We start from the raw sequence: 17,666 nt of genomic DNA, 5'->3' as shown, positions 1-17,666 counted from the left end.
TGAATGCACGCCCCAGAACAGTAAACAGTAACTACACAATTGACATATTTCATGGTTTATTTCAAAAACATCTACCACCTTGCCACTGCTACATAAACGTGTTAATACATGTATCATCCATTCTATTTATTTTGTAGAATCAACTGATGCAGCAAAAGCATTTTAGCTATCACTTAAAAAAATTGTTTTTCTAATTCTTCAAAAGCTTCATTTCATATTACATATTTTTATTTCTGAGAAAATTTGACAGTGTACACTAATGTGCAACTTTTGACGTAATTTACAGGTGATATTAAACAGCAGAATAACACAGTTTTCCCAAAAGTCCCAAATCGCCATTTTTCATTTCATTGCCCTTGAGCATGATGTGTACAATTTAAAGTATTTCCCAGTAACATCCGTCCACATAAGCATACCAGGATATGTATATAAATTCGATATTGGATTTTGCCCTTCACCGATGTATTTTGTATGAACACTGCACAAATGTAAACTCGGTGTTGTCCCGAGTGCTGGTGAAGAGACGTCTGCACTAGTAAGCAGGAGGTCGTGGGTCCGAGTCCTACCCGATCAGTTTGTGAATGAATTTAGATCACTCTGACGTAACTTCCATAGATTTTATATGAGTAACATCTACAATGTATATAAATCTTACACTAGCATTTGTGAAAAGTTAGTAGTTTTGCATTCATCACATACCCAAAACTTTTATCATTTAGTTTCCAAAGGTTTTCATATCCCATGTTCCTCTTGTACATTGAAACATCCCCCTAATCCTGTTATTTTTGCACACAGGTTAAGTCGGCTAACATGCACTTACGCCACTAGCAAACATTCAATCAACAGCCATGCAAACCCATAGACTTGGCAGTTGGCACTGACAAAAATACTTTAAAATTGCAAAATTATTATTTTCTCCTTAAAGGGCCCATGCAATGTAATTTTTTTAAATGCAATCCTTGAAAATGCACCTTTGTGCCAAATTTAAGCTTATTTTTATGTTTCGCCATTTTTAAGGGTATTTTGTGCCTTTAAGGTTTTTATGCTGATGCAAATTTCTATATTCATGAGCAAAAGTGTGATGTCATTTCAGGCGGAAACCTCAATGTAACAGCTATTTCAGCCCCACAAGTTGCCAGAATTTTGGATATTTTGCTTTTGTAAATTTTCTTTTCTTTTGTGATTTGTTGTGTCAGTACATGGCAGTAAGCAAATGAGCAAACTTTTCTCACAAATGTTTTCAATAAGCAAATTTTAAGGTTCACAATTTGAACAGAAAACCCCTTAACCGAACAGTGTCTTCCTGAAATGACATAACAGCAACAGTGCCTCAGTTGTCTGGAAAAGCATGGACATTTAAAAATTTTTTTTTACAGAAGTGCGCTTTTCAATAAAATTAACCAAAAAGGGATGTCAAATAATTTTCATATACATGTATAAACGATAATATGATAATAATTCAGGATATGTTCCTAAGAAAAATTCATTGAATTGACCCTTTAAAAATATGACTAGGTAAAATATTGGATTAAGCGAGAGCATTGATGGATTTAGGATGCGACAAAGAAGTTCATTTGATGTTTACTATTTACGGTCAAAAACTTAACCAAATTACAATTCATTTTAAATCACACCACTCCCTTAACCATTTATATCTTAAATGTCCGACAATTTTGATAAATTATTGCAATTGTTTTTTACACCACTTACACAAATTTTAATACGTACAACATAATGGGAACAAAAAACAGAGTTAAACATTTGACAAATCCTTAAAAAAAAGTAACCCAAAAAATCTTGTAAATTGTAGATGATTGAAGGAGTTAGACTAGATCAAATTCTATTAACTATAACAATTCAATGAAATCTGTAAAATGTCAATAAATTGTTCCTTATTTCCTTTTCCATTTTAAAACTTTTGACTAGATCAATGTACAACCTATTCAGCAAAATATTTGCACAAAAATTCCAAACCTCTATTATAAACTGCACTTTTGTGAATCAAAGATTTTTTCACTGAAGACTCCCAACTCCTAGAACTTCAATATGCAAAAGTTCTTTTAACCAAACTTTCGCTGCCGCTCACAATTTTATGTTCAAAATGGCACTTTCTTCGTGACAGAACATGTTTCCATGCTGAAAAACACATACAAAACAGGGTTTACAAGAAAAAAATAAAAACAAGTTTTTAAAAAGTTTCAGTTTAAATAGAATGAGGCTAGAAGATAAATTACTACTGTAAGCAATACAAAAACTCAAGTTTCACATCTTTCAGACGGGCTGTTTTTAAGATTTCTTTAAGTATTTCAAGTAAGATTTAAACTACAGCTGGATTTAGTTCTCAAGCTATAACAAAAGGCCCTTATGCACGACCACATAACAGTAGTCACGCTGACGTTTTGTTTATTATCATGCAGATGAGGAACTAATTGCTTTCATAAAAATTACACGTTTAAAAAAATTGAATCAATGCACAAGGATCTTTAATACAGCTAACAACGAACAAGATTTTTATAAATTCACATCGATTGATATTTTAGCTATACAACTTTATTCGTTGAAAGATTGAAATGAAACATTATATTTATTATTTTTCAGAAAAACATGTTTACTTTCCATATTTTACTTACTTGGTCTAATACATCACAAGTCGATTCACAAGTCCAGTCACGAGACAATAATACAGATCACTGTTTTATAACTTGAATTGGGACTGGATGACTTGTGATGGACTTGTGAGGACTTGCAATTGACTTGTGATGGACTTGTGAGGACTTGTGATGGACTTGTGAGGACTTTGATTGACTTGCGATGGCCTGTGACTGACTTGTGAGGACTTGTGGTGGACTTGTGAGGACTTGTGATTGAACTTCGAAGGCCTTGTGACTAACTTGTGATAGACTTGCGATTGACTTGTGAGGACTTGTGGTTGACTTGTAGTGACTTGCGATTGACTTGTGAGGACTTGTGATTGACTTGTGATGGACTTGTGAGGACTTGTGATTGAGTTTGATGGACTTGTAAGGACTTGTGATTGACTTGTGAGGACTTGCGATTGACTTGTAAGGACTTGCGATTGACTTGTAAGGACTTGTGATTGACTTGTAAGGACTTGTGATTGACTTGTAAGGACTTGTGATTGACTTGTGAGGATTAGCGATTGACTTGTAAGGACTTGCGATTGACTTGTAAGGACTTGTGATTGACTTGTAAGGACTTGTGATTGACTTGTAAGGACTTGTGATTGACTTGTGAGGATTAGCGATTGACTTGTAAGGACTTGCGATTGACTTGTAAGGACTTGTGATTGACTTGTAAGGACTTGTGATTGACTTGTAAGGACTTGTGATTGACTTGTAAGGACTTGTGACTGACTTGTAAGGACTTGTGATTGACTTGTAAGGACTTGCGATTGACTTGTAAGGACTTGCGATTGACTTGTAAGGACTTGTGACTGACTTGTAAGGACTTGCGTTTGACTTGTAAGGACTTGCGATTGACTTGTGAGGACTTGTGATTGACTTGTAGTGACTTGTGATTGACTTGTGAGGACTTGCGATTGACTTGTAAGGACTTGCGTTTGACTTGTAAGGACTTGCGTTTGACTTGTAAGGACTTGTGATTGACTTGTAAGGACTTGTGATTGACTTGTGAGGACTTGCGATTGACTTGTAAGGACTTGGGAGGACTTGCGATTGACTTGTGTTGTAATGTACAAGAGCTACATGTACCTTCCCAATCCTGTTAGCCATAAGCTCCAACTGTACCTTATGTTCGTCCACACCAGTTCTTTCTAGGTCACCATTGTACTGGATTCCTGCTAGCCTCTATTATACCAAGTTCAGGGCAAAATTGCGAATCAAGTTGGGGCAGTTAGAGTCGAACCCAGCGATGTCCAGCATACCCTTGTCAGCTGGGTCAGCAATGGAGAAACTATTGGCCGACATACCCGCCACGATCAGCTTAGCGTCAATGTCCATGGCCTGGCGGTAATCCCGCAAGGCCTGAGTGGGGTGGATGTCACCAAACCACGTCTCGTTGTCTGTGTAGATGATGAAGACGTCCACAGGAATCTTCTGTTCCTTGGCGTGGATCATAGGCAAGGCACAGTCTGTTCCACCCATTACAATCTGTGGAAAGGGAAGGAAAACAATAGGGGGATGTTTTAGTTTTTTGAGTGTCTTGGCTCTGGGGTTTGTGGTTTGCTTTGGAAAGTCAAGATGTTTGGGGTAATTCTACAGATGTGTGTGCACACAATCCAGTGTGGTGTGTGTACACATACACAAGGTTCCTTATGGGGTAGTAAGCACAATAGGGTCAATAGACCCCACAAGTCAGTCTTCAGAAATCTTCAGAAAAGTTTGAGATTTCAATAGAAACAAAGGAGAACAGAAGAAGGGAAACAGAGGTTTTCCCTACAAGCACCAGTATATGTATGTGAGGGTTTGTTTACGGTGAAACAAACATGAGGGGTGCTGTGATCCAATGGTTACGGTGTTCGACTCGTGTGCCGTGGTACATGGGTTCAAATCCTGACGGGGAACATGGTGCTTGTGCCTTTGGGCAAGGCACTTTACTTCAATTGCCTCACTCCACCCAGGTGTAGTAAATGGGTACCTGGTAGGAAGAAATTCCTTCAATGCTTGAGCGTGTTAATGGCGGCCGTGCTAAAGCCAGGGTAATAATAGAGCGCCAGGAGCATCACTTCTTGACGGACATGAGCGCTGTACAAGAAGCCATTATTATTATTATTATTATTAAAATCGCAGACACACAAGAGAACATCCTTGTGTAATTGAGGACAGGAGTCAAATCGAGGACGTCCTCAATTAGAAAATGTGTACAAAACCAATGGGAGCTGTTGCAAAAATTTAGAGTATAAGCAAAAGATCGCTGATGAGGAGCAACAGGAAATCCTCAATTAACACCATAAACAAACCTGTGTGTATATGTGTATGTGTGTCCTTGGGCAAGACGCTTTGTGAGTATTTGTTTCTCTCTGTCCAGGGGTTCAATTGAGGACAGAGATGGTTGTTTTGTTTGACTTTGAAATAGTTTTTTTTCTAAAACAAAAGAAAAACTGCCATCAAACCCCCAACTTACCGAGCTGACGGTTTCAACGACTTTATCTAGCCTCATGTTAGCATTGATCCCAGCATCTACCAGATGATCTGAGAAGGCCATGACGTAATGGTTCCGCTCTGTTCTCATGGTAACCATCGCCATGGCAGCTGATGCCTCTCTGGCCATGATGTTCTCGATTCCGTTGACGCCACTGCAACTCATGGAGCCACTGACGTCTAGGGCTAGCAGGAAACGCTTGCCGGTCGGCTCTACAAACTGAAAATATAAAACACAAGCAATGATTTTAAAAATAAGATCATGTAAATATCTGTGAATGCTTTACAGCCCTAACATCAGTCAAATTATTTCTGTAAGACTTTATGACTAGACTTCTTTAGGCCCCCCCCAAAAAAAGTCTCCAGTTTCTGGTATGGAGCTTGCCCAAAAAGTGGTGCGGCGCTGGTTTTTTTTTTTTATACCCTTTTTTTCCTTCAAATGTCGGCTGTTGATGGCAAATGGTGCCCGACTAAACTTAGTGCAAATATATGGGAGTCCAGAGAGGCCACATAAAGCTTATTCTCGATCGTAACCCCATCTAAAAACATGTTAAAATTGTGCAGCAGCAGGATTCCAGTCAAACCAGTGAGTTTGGCAGTTTTGAGTCATCATCTTTCATTGAAAAAAACCTTTTTCATTTTGCCAACGTGCATGGCTATGGCAACGCGCGCGCATACCAGAAACCGGAGACTTTTTTTTTGGCCTTAGGAGCAGTTTTTCCCCCACCTTGAATGCTTTGTAGAATGCATCATCCAGCGCATCACAGATCATTTGTACTGGTCTCCAAATCAACTTTCCCTTGAAGCCTTTGCCTTTCTGGTATTGGTTGAGAGCAGCTAGGATGTTGATTGGATGCACACGGGCTTTACGCAGACGATTCTCGTCACGAAGACGCTCACAGACCATCATCGTCTCCTCACCGAGAGGTTTCAGTAGACCGATGGAAGTTAGTTTGCCTAGGTTGCGAATCATGGCCGTCATGGGCATGGACTGAAGCAGGGCCTTCCAGACCTGTTGGACAGATGGAAAACAAAGTAGTTTAGACATCTGCACTTGTAAGTAGGAGCTCATGGGTTCCAGTCCAACCCAAACCTCCACTATCCAGAAACCCAAGGGCAATCTATTCCTTGGTACTTTGAAGGACATTAAGCCCTACATAAAGTAAAAGTGATAGTATTCTACCTTCCTAAATCTGACAAAAATCCTTCCAAACATCCTTGTGGATTTAGGGTTTTTAAGGAGTGGTACAATTATTGGAATTCTTCTTCACCTACCTCAATTGACTTGAGGAACTGTGTGGGCAGATGTTCCCAGGCAAACTGATGCTTCTCCACTAAGGCAATCAGCTCTGTTTCATCTGTAGAAAGCCGAGCTGTCTCGGCATCTTTCAAGAAGGTCAAGACTTCCTTGAAGGCATCGTTGTGTTCTTCATCCTCCTTGATGGACCCAGCAAGCTCCTTCCAGCCCTTGACGACATACTTCAGCACCAGGCCGGTCGCTGTGTGATTGAAGGGTGTGAAAAAATCAGCACTGACATTATTATTTAATTGCTCAGAAAGCTTAAGTGAAAACCAGCTTAGCAGCAATCACAAGCAATATGCTTAAACTGTGAAGCTTAAACTGTGAAGCATCTCTATTAAATTGATCTCAAGTTTGGGAATGTGGCATTCCTACAATCAACTTACCCTCATCCTTAGGTTTGACGTGTCCCAGCCTCAGGATGTCCCGATGGGTCCAGCCGTTACGGTTCCGATACTTAGTCACGGCGTAGGCAAGTTGCCTTGGATTCTTCTCGTTATACCAACGGGCGATTGCTCTCTTCTGCGCCCGTCCCCACCCTGTTCCAAACCCGCCCTGGAGCTTCTCCACGTACTCTACAAACTGGAATAAGGTAGTTGGGATGCGACAGATCTTTGGCATGGACTCGTAAGCCAGCTGCTTGACTTTGACGTGTTCGCAACGGGCACACTGGACCAGGGCAACCAGAATGGGGTCTTGCTTAGCCGTCCGCCCTTCCACGCTGTACTCCAGGATTTCTTTGACCACATCTTCCCCCTTTCCGTCCTCGATGAGTTTCTGGATGCACTCCACGTTCTGCAGACCCAGTTCCTTGGCTTTGCAGTAGTAAGTACCAGTCTCGGAGCCCAGACACAGGAACCGACGCAGACGATCCATATCATCTACCGTCCAGACGAAGCCACCGGCACTGTTGCATACCTGGCTGGCTTCCAGAGGCTGGCTTTGGGGTATGGGTTGGTTTTCCGCCATTGCAACTTGGTGTTGTTTTACTCACCTGTGGGATGGGTAAAAATAGAACCAAATTTACTTAGAAAATAAGAAACTACGTGTAATACAAAAAAACCCACAATAATGTTGATATAATCCGCACAGTAGGTGGGCCTATGGAAGGCCTCTGACATTCATGATAATATTGACAAATGTAATCCAATCAATGTTTCTACAGAATTCTCAAATGTGACAAATACAACCGTATACAGTTCAGCTTTCAGAAGGGGAGGCAGAATGATCATGTGACAAAAAGGTAAGAAAACAGTTAACAAACATGACAAATTGTTTCACGGGTTGGGTCCCAAGCATAAAACTTAAGTTAGGATGAAATTGAAAGTCGGGGAATAGGCATACAATTTTCTTGATCATGTTGATCGGGTAGAACTTTGTTGATCGGGTAGAAGTTAAAAAAACTAGCATGGACTGATCGAGTCTGGAGAGAGTTCCTACCTGCTTCAATGCTTGCACTTTTTCACTTTGGCTTTGCAGACTAGTGGGCCGGGATGGGAAGGCCACAAAAAAAATTGGGCCTACAACAACCTTTACGACGGGAAAACCGACGGAAGAACGATCGACTGAAGTTACTCAAACAATGTGAAATAACTGAAGGTTTTATCCTTTATGGCACGATGACGTCATTCCCTAAAATAAACGGGGATTTTCGAGAATGTGAAACGTTGCAAATTTGCAGAGGACGGACATTTCTTGCACCACAGACAGACATCCCGTAAAATGCGAAGTGCGCCCTCAATGATACGACAGAGCGGAGATATGAGATATTCATGTCAGAAAAGGTCAGGGGTCAACTTTAAGGACGAGTGGTCTAGGTACCGTCTCTTGGTATACTTACATTCGCTTTCCGTGTACAATGTGTATATTCTTATGCATGCATATCCATAGGGGCTAGTAGTCTGTCGTCATTTCAGAACTTCACAGGACATCATGGCAGACGTTCTGAAATTTATTCGAGACTACACAGTCGCAAATAAGGAGATTACTGAACACGATGGCCAGGTTATATTTGGTGAGTTCTCCTGGCCGAAGGATGCTAAGACCAACTACGGAATCTATGGGTGAGTTGTTGTCTCGGTAGTTCGTAAATGCGTGAAACCAATGGGGCAATAATGACACGAATTGGACGGATTGTTCAACATGTAGGCCTAGGCCTAGCCTAAATTAAAAATACATGCATTTCTATGGAGCCGACGACTATTTGGTGTCTAGGGTTTTATTTTTGTTTGGCGAGCTTTTGGTCTTCAAATTGGTGGTCGTCACAACCAAGCTTTTGCATATATTCAAAAAGTAGTTTCTGTTATTATGTTAAGTTTTACTTTGAGTTGCAATATTTTTCAAAAATTGTTGTCCAATTTTATTAAAATAATTCAAACAATGTTCGTTAGGAAAGTATGTTGCAACCTGATACCACTTTTTTTCTTCATATAATATATGAAGAAAAAAAGTATGTTATATTATATTATATTATATATGATATTATCATCTCAATAAAGGTCAGTCACTGCAAAAATGTTAAAAAGACATGAATCTGGGACTGAGAAACACTTCAAATTTTGTTAGAAAATACTTTGAAAATTTCCTTGACTCTCCATAGACTTTGTATACAATCGCTGGATACTACATTCTTTCCATTTGTTAACCATCGTAACTAAAATAGAACTATTTGTATGAATACCAAATTTTTTTGTCTGACTGTCTTTTTTGACGACAACCCTACAGTTTTAGTTTTTTTTGTGTTTTTGAACAAACAGGACGGGCAAGGATGCTGGGGAATCCAAGGAATATTACTCTGTGGATTCCATCTTATTTCTTCTGAAACATGTCAAGCTTACTCATCCTAACTATGTGCGGCAAGCTGCTGTAAGTACTTTCCCTTTAGGAGAAAAACAACCAAATTTCATGAATTGTTGTCGTTCAGTAATAATCAGTCCGTTTAGAAATGAGTTGTACACACAACGGAAAATACAGCCTAAATTGGAATATTCAAGTTTGCCAGATTATCTCAAAAATGTACATAGACGTACAAAAATCAACTGATACTTATTTTTAGAAAGTTTATTTTGTTGCCAAGTTCAATAAAAGTAAGATCTCAAAACTTTTTGGGCAGCTTGAGCAGATCATAATTTGGTAAATGTTTTCTTACAGGCAACAAATGTTCCTGTCGTGCGTCGGCCGGACAGAAGAGGTTTGCTTGCCTATCTGAAAGGAGAAACAGGTATGAAAATCTGGCTATAGCAATCACATTAATCAAGGACCCTTTAAATATTGTTATCCAATTATATAAATTTGAAGGTACAGAAAGTAACACTACATTTTTATTGTGCCAACAGCCACATCTGCGAGTATCGACAAAAGTGCACCACTTGAGATCGCCGTACACCAAGGTAAATATACTTCAAGGCAGCCATCTTTGACATGTTCCCTGACTCCTTAAACAGAAATCCAAACTGGGCACATTGTTTTGTTATTGGTATCAGATCAGCTTCATCTGAACAAATCACAAACAGACAAAAGTAATGACATATGTTTTCCATTTTCCTGTCTTCAGCCAAGCGCACCATTGATGACACCCAAAATGACCCGTCCAAGAAAATCCGCTTTGAGATGGAGCAAGTGCAGAAGGCCAAGGTACCCGACTAAATTCCTTTCCCGACACCAGTCTTTCACAAATCTTTCACAACTCCTCCATCGTTGTAAATTTTGGCAAGGCATCTAACAGACTCTTATAACAAAACTTTGAATGGTTTTGAAATGTGGAGATGCATATATGACAGTCCTGCAGTGTACAAAATGTTGAATCAAAATTTAACTTGCTCAATTCCACTTAAAGAACCCTTCTTGATCATATATCCCTCAAAACATTAAGCTTAGTTAAGTATTTATGAAATGAAAAACTTGACATCTTTCCCATCTGATTAAGAAGTCCAAAGTCTGGTAAATTCCTTTGTATATGTACGCGATAAATCATCTTTCCTACATTGTCTCTGTAGGAGCGACTTGCGGCTAAGCTGGAGCCGTCAAAAGAGGGCGCTGTCGTCACCACCGATCAGATTAGGTATGAGTAATACTGATTTGATACAGCCACGTTGATATAGCTTAGAATCGAGGAGGTTGAGGTATTTTGGGGATCGTGTTTTTTCCCCAGCCTTGATCACAGAGAGATGCAGTGCACTCGCTTTGCATCTGACCTTTGACCTGACCTCATCTTCTATTCAGGTCGCTCTCGGACACCATGTCCGTGGAGAAGATCGCAGCCATCAAGGCCAAGCTGCGAGCCAAGAAGCGAACCACCATCAAAGTTGACGACGATGACCTAGGCACGGGGATCCTGGAACAGCGCAGCTTCATTGATGCCGAGGTGGATGTGACCAGGGACATCATGAGTCGAGAAAGACTGTGGCGGACTAGAAGCTCTATACTGCAGAGCACTGGCAAGGTACAATCACACTACCTTAGGCTCTTACGTATGTCCACACGAGGGCGCTATGGCATGGGGTTGCTGTGCGTAGACAAGGCAATCACAGTCAGACAGAGAAACCAGTTGTTTTAATTTTCTGATTGTTTACACCAGAAAATGAATTTCATGTTTGACTTCTCCAGAAAATTAATTTCATGTTTGACTTTAATCTACATGACCAATAAATTTGAATATCAAATCTTGAATGTCATTCAAAATTTGAGGAAAAAAGAGCCCTCACTTTACAGTGACTACGAAATCAACCTTTAGCTTCGCCAGTAGGGGGCGCTGTGACAGGCATGTTTGCCAATAAAAAGCGCAAATAGTTTCCCATTTGTCCTTCACTGACGTCTTGCTGGTCTCTTCTTGCAGGATTTCTCCAAGAATGTGTTTGCAATACTGCAGTCTGTCAAGGCACAGGAGGACGGCAAACAGACCAAGCCCACCACACAGCAGAGAACTGAACAAACTCCAGCCACACAACAGGTACTTCCCCTAATATGTCTGTCAGTCCGTCTGTCTTACTGTTTGTATGTACATGCATCAAGCATCTCAGGCCAACGACTCTGTGCAACATCCTTTTTCTAATCTCCCTGACGCAAGTTCCATTTTAAGAATATCTGGTTGCGGTACTTGCTGCTACATCAGAATCGAACCGGCCAGCCTGTCCCGGTAAGCTCGGTGATTGAGTAGTAAGATGTCTCCACTAGTAAACAGCAGGTCATGGGTTCGAGTCCAACCCGAGTCAGCTTGTGAATTTTTCTCTCAAGCCCTCGGACAATACTGAGTATGCAAGTGCAAGGTCCTCATTTACAGCTTCACTTAAAGGGCCATGCAGTGTAATTTGCAGCCCTGGAAAATGCACCTTTGTATCCAATTTAACCTGATTTTCAATGTTTGTTGTGCCATTTTCAAGGGTATTTTGGTGCCTTTTTCGGTTTTTATGCTAATGCAAATTTTCGTATTCATGACTAAAACTGTGATTTCAATCCGGGTAGAAACCTCAATGTAACAGCTATTTCAGCACAAAAAGTTGTTAGACGTTTGGCTATTTTGCTGTCTTAAATGTTCTTTTCTTTAGCGATTCTTTGTTGTGTCAGTACATGGCAGTAAGCCAATGAGTATACCTTTCTCACTAATATTTTCAATGAGTAAATTTTGGGTTCCCAATTTGAACACAAAACCCCTAAGTTGAACTGTGTCTTCCTGAAATGACATCACAGCAACAGCATTCTCAGTTGTCTGGAAAAGCAAGGAAGCTGTTAAATGTTTAAAGAAGTGCACTTTGCAATAAAATTAACCAAAAAGAGATGTCCCATAGTTTTCACACATGTAAGAGGAGTAGAATGTTGCACAAAATATGTTCCTATTAAGAAAAATTAATTTCATGGACCCTTTAATGTTGTGTTGTTACTCATTGAGTTTCAATACTAACGCTTACATCCTTTTTCCAATTACTCTTGATTAGTCATATTTTCATGCAGAAAGGCCGCTTTAAATATGTGTCTTTTCGGTGTGTTTAAAATCTTTTTTGTTCCTGTCTTTGTAGGATCCACGGAGGAAGCAAGCAGCTCAGACACAGTACAATCGTTACGATCAGGAAAGATTCAGAGGAAAGGAAGGTTAGCAATCGTGCCGCAGATTTGTTAGATCATTGTGGACCGTAATATTTTATTTTTAATTGCTGCAAGTTTCTCTTAATACCATTCCATGCGACAGTTTTTAATCTTTACATGTTTTCTACGCAGAAACTGAGGGCTTCAAGATTGATACTGGAGGCACGTACCACGGAATGACACTCAAATCTGTAACGGTGAGTAGAAAATATTGAAGAACAAAAAAGAGTGTGAGCCCCAAATCAGCTTATTGATGAGCTAGTTTGTGTTCTCAAATCCCAGATATAAACCTACTTCCAAAGGAGTGAATCCGACCTCCAGTCGAGTGACGAGTCTTAACTTTTGAAATTATTTGCCTTTGTTTACAGGAAGGTGCCAGTGCTCGCAAGGCCCAGACCCCAGTCCCAGCCCCTCGGCGAGAGATCACCCCCCAACCCAAGCCTCAGACACCCCAGAAGCGTGTCTCTCGCACCCCTATCATCATCATTCCAGCAGCCACTACGTCGCTCGTCACTCTGTACAACGCTAAGGACATCCTGCAAGATCTAAAGTGAGTAATCTCAAAGGATCACCCAAAAATAATTGATAGAGTAACGGACCTTTCTGGTGTTGGTCATAATACCTGCCCACTTTACATCACATGGTTGGACTTTAATTAATTGTTTTTTTGCAGACCTATTTAATACATTGTTGAGCTAGTAGGTCTTTAGAATGTTAGTTCAAACCCAGAGAATCGTTTGTCCATAAGCAAGAGACTTAACTCTAACCAGAACGATTTCCTTTCCAGATCTTCAATGATGGAATTTTTCTCTGTCTTAATTTGAAGATTTCTTCATGCGGCTATAAGCCAGCGTGCCATAAACACTTTTTGAGAAACTATAATTTTTGTTGCTTCAGACATAAAAAAATACCATAATGGACCCTACAGGAAACATTTTTAGTCAGATTTCACCATTTTATATTTTAATCACAAAACTTCAAACATCGTTCCCCAGGTTCTTCACATCGGATGAGAAGAAGGCACAAGGAGCTCGCAAAGAGAACGATGTCCTAATACAAAGACGGAAAGATGACGGTAGCTCCGTACCATACAGGGTCGTTGATACAGTCAACAAACTGAGCCCGCAGGATTGGTACGTGACATTGAAGGGACATTGCCATAAAAAGTTGAAATTTAACACTAATCCTTCCAGTTTCCTCAAAACCTACCTGAAAATTCTTGAGGATTTTGCAGGATCAGGGAAGGGAAGTTTCTTTATAATAAGAAACAAGTGATGCAGAAAATGCAAAGAGTGTATTGCTTCAAGGTCCGGCCTCTAACTGAGTGTTGCTTGTTACCGTCAAGCTATAGCGAACTAACTGTCGCATTTGCGTTTCTCTCTTGTGTTTTTCAGGGACCGTGTTGTTGCCGTGTTTGCGCAGGGTCCCGCCTGGCAGTTCAAGGGATGGCCTTGGCTCCTGTCGGACGGATCTCCTGTTGACATCTTTGCAAGAAGTAAGTCCATATTTTTAAACTTTATATTTTCTCTCAGGACCAGAAAATAAAATTACGGCTAGTTATGTTTTTATTACAATATCATGGCTTTGCGCATGTCCAAGTGCCGTTAGTATTTTGCAGACACAAAAACTGTTTTATATATAAAGAGGAGTATCACTTTCAATCCTATTTTGAACATTCCTGTTCTGTTTAAGGTATGTTGTAAAAGCGCCCTTAACCCTAACCCTGCCAGATGCAGCACAGTGGATCAGGTGGAAAAGAACTGGTGTACTTTGATGCATTCAGCTGCCAACACCAGTGCATGAATGGCCAGCTCTGAAACGATGAGAGCTAAGTCCCACTGAACAATGCCACAGTTGTATCCTGCTGCGTGCGGGGACCACAGACTCCGAGGCAGTGTGGTCTTGAGACTTTTCCCCTGATGGATCTTGCTTCATTTGGCAGGCTTGTCACTTAGTCAAGTGTTGCAGGTTGCTGTGTTTGGCAGGGTTCTGGCAAACATACCCTGGAGGGTTATGGACGAGTTTGATGTACCGCCATGTTGACTGATGCACAATAAAAAGAAGTGTTTACTTGTATGCCTTCTCAGTATTTGATTTATTGCAATCTGTATTATTCCTGAACATAACAATTCTAAACTTGTTTTCATTTATTAGTCCGTGGCTTCCACATTCAATACGAGGAGATGAAATTGGATCCCAACATCAAGAAGTGGAACGTGCATGTCCTGTTGGTCAGTCGTACTAAGCGTCACCTGGATCGAGCCAGTCTGCTCAAGTTCTGGGAGATTCTGGACAAGTATGTCGAACCATTCCAAACACACACAGAAAATGCTTTGTATTTTGTCTTGTGCAACGTTTCAAAACTCAAATTCATACAATCTCCGTTAATACAAATTCTGCTTGAAGCAAACATGGGGATATTCCATGGACTATGCATACAACAGTATTGGGGGAAAACTTTTGTACACATAGCCCACACCGGAGCTTTTCACAACATGTCAAATTTTGGTTTCTGTCCCTTCACTTGCGACTCATTTTTTTTGGTAACCTTTTTGTTGTCTTTCACAGGTACATGATCAAGCACAAGACCCATCTAAGATTCTAGGACAGCTCCTTCTTGAACAGACGCTACTTAAGACCGCAACTCGAGATCAAGGCAAGATTGACTGCATCCAGCTGTATCTTATTTGAAGAGCGGGAAACATTCTATTCACTTCGCTCCTGCATAGTTGAGGGCGCTAGACTGTGCATAGCTACTACACATTTCACTTGTATCATTCGGGATTGTTGCCAATTTGGTTTTCTGGAATAAGACTTTACGCACAAAGTAAATGGCTCCTGTTACCCTCGAGAAGAGAAGATGGATTGTTTTACCACTAGATGGCAAGGTATGCACATAGAGGCTACTTTTGGAAAGGGTAAATCAATGGAATAAAACACGAAGCATTATTATTTTTTCAAAACAAAACGCACCCAATATTTCTATTAAATGATTGGGCAAGTATTCTCCAAGCACTTGTAATATCGATGTTCCTTTTTTTCTCTTCCAATTTCGTCTTGGGAAAATTAAAATGTTGATGCTTCAGAGATGTTAATTTGTTTCATTATCCATACTGGGTGCAATCTTACTTAGCGTGAAAGTTTAGTGGGTATTATTACTATTTTTTGTTTGAGTCTGTGTGTTTGGAGGGGTGTCAAAGTTGTAAGGCAGAAGTACTTTCGTTTCACCACGCCATACATTTGTACCAGAACGAAGCATGTCAAATTTCAACCATTTGGGGAAACATTAAACCCAAGTACGAATCACACATTAGGGTGCCTTCAGGAATTTCTAGTATAATAAAGGGATTCAGTCTGTTCATGTAGTGTTCGAACTCTAGATTTTCAAGCAGCGTTTTTCATTTTCTTCCCATTCCTTCCCAGCACTTCATTGTAAAGGTCTTTTGTAAATAAGATTTTGTACTGTACAGTATGCTCTAGATGGGACATATGTAGGATAGTTAATTAATTTAGCAACATTTTCCGTGCTGAATCAATCATGAGAAATACACACATGCAGCCAGTGCTTAAAATAAAAGTTCTCTCAAGATTTTGTAAAAGGCCTTATTCACGTGTCGGCCATATTAAATTGAAAGCAAGTTAAATCCTTCATTTTTGGAACTTGCGAGTAGAAATGAAAGCAATGAAATAAAGTTAATTAGAAATTAATACCAGTCTGCTCTGATGAATAATTTCAAATTTGTGATTAAACATACCTAATGTTTTAAGCCACATTTAAAAAAAAGACAAAATAAAGTGAGGCTTGAAAACGCATAAATAGTCTGGTACCATCCCATTCAACAGTTTACAATTTATAAAATACTTTCAGGGAACATGACCAAAAATGGCTTCATCGTGAATAAGGTCTATAAGCTGGACAGTCAAATGTGACTCAATGGGCTCCGTGCACAAGTGCCCCCTCAACGGCAAGAAAAGGAGAGTTGGGGGAGACCACTGGGAGAGACATTCGAATGCATCGCTGATGGCGCCTGACGTTTACGCGAAGACGCTATGGCTATGTGCACAGTCGGAATAAAATTAATCATTCATACTTTGCGCTATATGCACATGAACCAGTACGCGTACGCAGTGTGTCCTGTCCACGGAGCTCTCAAAGTGGTCAATATTTGTCTCCTAGTTGTAAAAATTAAACACCGTCTGCTTGTTTCAACTGCCTCTTGTACATTGTACTCTCATACCTGTATATTAACCATTAAAAAAACGACATCTGTACAGATACTTGAAAATTTGTTTTTGTTGTTATTCTTTGTCGACATGCATTCTTTTCGAGGCAAATGGGAAATTGTCAAAAAAATAACAAAGGTTTGATACTTAATTTTATTTTTCTGACAAACGAGTTAAAAAATTTAAAACAACATAAATTTGGCATACTTAATAAAGATTTTTTTTTTATCCACTTACACTACACTTTGTAATCGTGCTGGTAATAATAACCATCCAAATATTAATAGAAAGACAACAAAATTTACCATAAATAAGATAATAAAAAAGTGAGATTTCAATTCGTTTCTGCGAAATTCTGTGATCTCAAAGGCTTCCATCCACAACTTTCTCGCTTGCGTTTTGCTGAATGGAAAATTCCTCTGGTCACAGCAGACATTGTGCTGTAGAATACATCTTCAATGGAAAGCTGGCAAAATTTTTAATGGGTTTTACAAAAGCTATTATCCAGACTGCTTTACTCCAAACTATGATAACGTTAATCCTAAAACTTTTCCTCATATAACAGATTAATATTTTTGCCCTGAATCAGACTGTAGGTTAATTAAAATGTTTTGCAAATTTCCATTTTTCCCCCCAAGAACAATACAATGTACACACTTTCCACTTGGTGTGCACCTTAAAAAAGAGAAATCAATAATTAAAATTAAACTTTGTGCAATTTAGTTTTAAAGGGAATATACAACATTTGTAAACATCAAAACAAAACTACCAAATTATCACGAAATACCTCACTTGACCGTTAGTGAACGACAGTCTAAGCATCCTGTAAAATCATGGAATCTGGTGTGCTGACATTTTCAAGAAAAGTGGTATTTTTGTATTAATTTCCAACACTGGTCAGCCGACCAGCGTTGGAAAAAACTGGCTTTTTCAAATACTGATCC

General features: G+C 39.7%; 2 protein-coding genes across 3 annotated transcripts; one reads left to right on the top strand and one right to left on the bottom strand.

The window, feature by feature from the left end:
* Positions 1–3,672: 3,672 nt before the first annotated feature.
* LOC119734246 (60 kDa SS-A/Ro ribonucleoprotein-like) lies at positions 3,673–8,146 on the bottom strand. Of its 2 annotated transcripts, none has more exons than XM_038207621.1 (6): positions 7,861–8,146; positions 6,807–7,414; positions 6,396–6,619; positions 5,848–6,132; positions 5,104–5,340; positions 3,673–4,130 (listed from the first exon to the last, which is right to left on the bottom strand). In XM_038207621.1, exons 2-6 carry the CDS (start codon positions 7,387–7,389, stop codon positions 3,831–3,833), a joined length of 1,629 nt encoding a protein of 542 aa, XP_038063549.1. In that variant the 5' UTR covers positions 7,390–7,414; positions 7,861–8,146; the 3' UTR covers positions 3,673–3,830. The 2 variants fall into 2 exon arrangements, with proteins under 2 accessions (XP_038063549.1, XP_038063548.1); XM_038207620.1 differs by having other exon boundaries at positions 6,807–7,416; positions 7,871–8,146.
* Positions 8,147–8,310: 164 nt separating this feature from the next.
* On the top strand, positions 8,311–16,132 carry LOC119734247 (parafibromin-like). The gene is made up of 15 exons (XM_038207622.1): positions 8,311–8,483; positions 9,177–9,285; positions 9,571–9,640; positions 9,756–9,809; positions 9,974–10,053; positions 10,416–10,480; positions 10,642–10,861; positions 11,255–11,368; positions 12,432–12,504; positions 12,631–12,695; positions 12,867–13,048; positions 13,494–13,631; positions 13,893–13,993; positions 14,653–14,794; positions 15,067–16,132. The coding sequence occupies exons 1-15, from the start codon at positions 8,353–8,355 to the stop codon at positions 15,101–15,103; spliced, it is 1,581 nt and encodes a 526-aa protein (XP_038063550.1). The 5' UTR covers positions 8,311–8,352; the 3' UTR covers positions 15,104–16,132.
* The last annotated feature ends 1,534 nt before the right edge of the window (positions 16,133–17,666 follow it).

The sequence above is a fragment of the Patiria miniata genome, unplaced genomic scaffold (genome assembly GCF_015706575.1).
Source record: "Patiria miniata isolate m_02_andy unplaced genomic scaffold, ASM1570657v1 HiC_scaffold_27, whole genome shotgun sequence".
In the NCBI taxonomy this organism is placed as follows: domain Eukaryota; kingdom Metazoa; phylum Echinodermata; class Asteroidea; order Valvatida; family Asterinidae; genus Patiria; species Patiria miniata.
Note: the sequence above shows the minus strand (reverse complement) of the source record. Positions and strands in the feature narration are given on the sequence as shown.

Coding starts and splice junctions, on each gene's coding strand:
- LOC119734246 (XM_038207621.1), bottom strand. CDS start 7,389: ATGGCGGAAAACCAACCCATACCCCAAAGCCAGCCTCTGGAAGCCAGC. Junction 5,341..5,847: donor CATTCTACAAAGCATTCAAG/GTGGGGGAAAAA, acceptor TTATATTTTCAG/TTTGTAGAGCCGACCGGCAA. Junction 4,131..5,103: donor TCGTTGAAACCGTCAGCTCG/GTAAGTTGGGGG, acceptor CCCTTTCCACAG/ATTGTAATGGGTGGAACAGA.
- LOC119734247 (XM_038207622.1), top strand. CDS start 8,353: ATGGCAGACGTTCTGAAATTTATTCGAGACTACACAGTCGCAAATAAG. Junction 9,641..9,755: donor CTATCTGAAAGGAGAAACAG/GTATGAAAATCT, acceptor TTGTGCCAACAG/CCACATCTGCGAGTATCGAC. Junction 13,049..13,493: donor GACATCCTGCAAGATCTAAA/GTGAGTAATCTC, acceptor ATCGTTCCCCAG/GTTCTTCACATCGGATGAGA.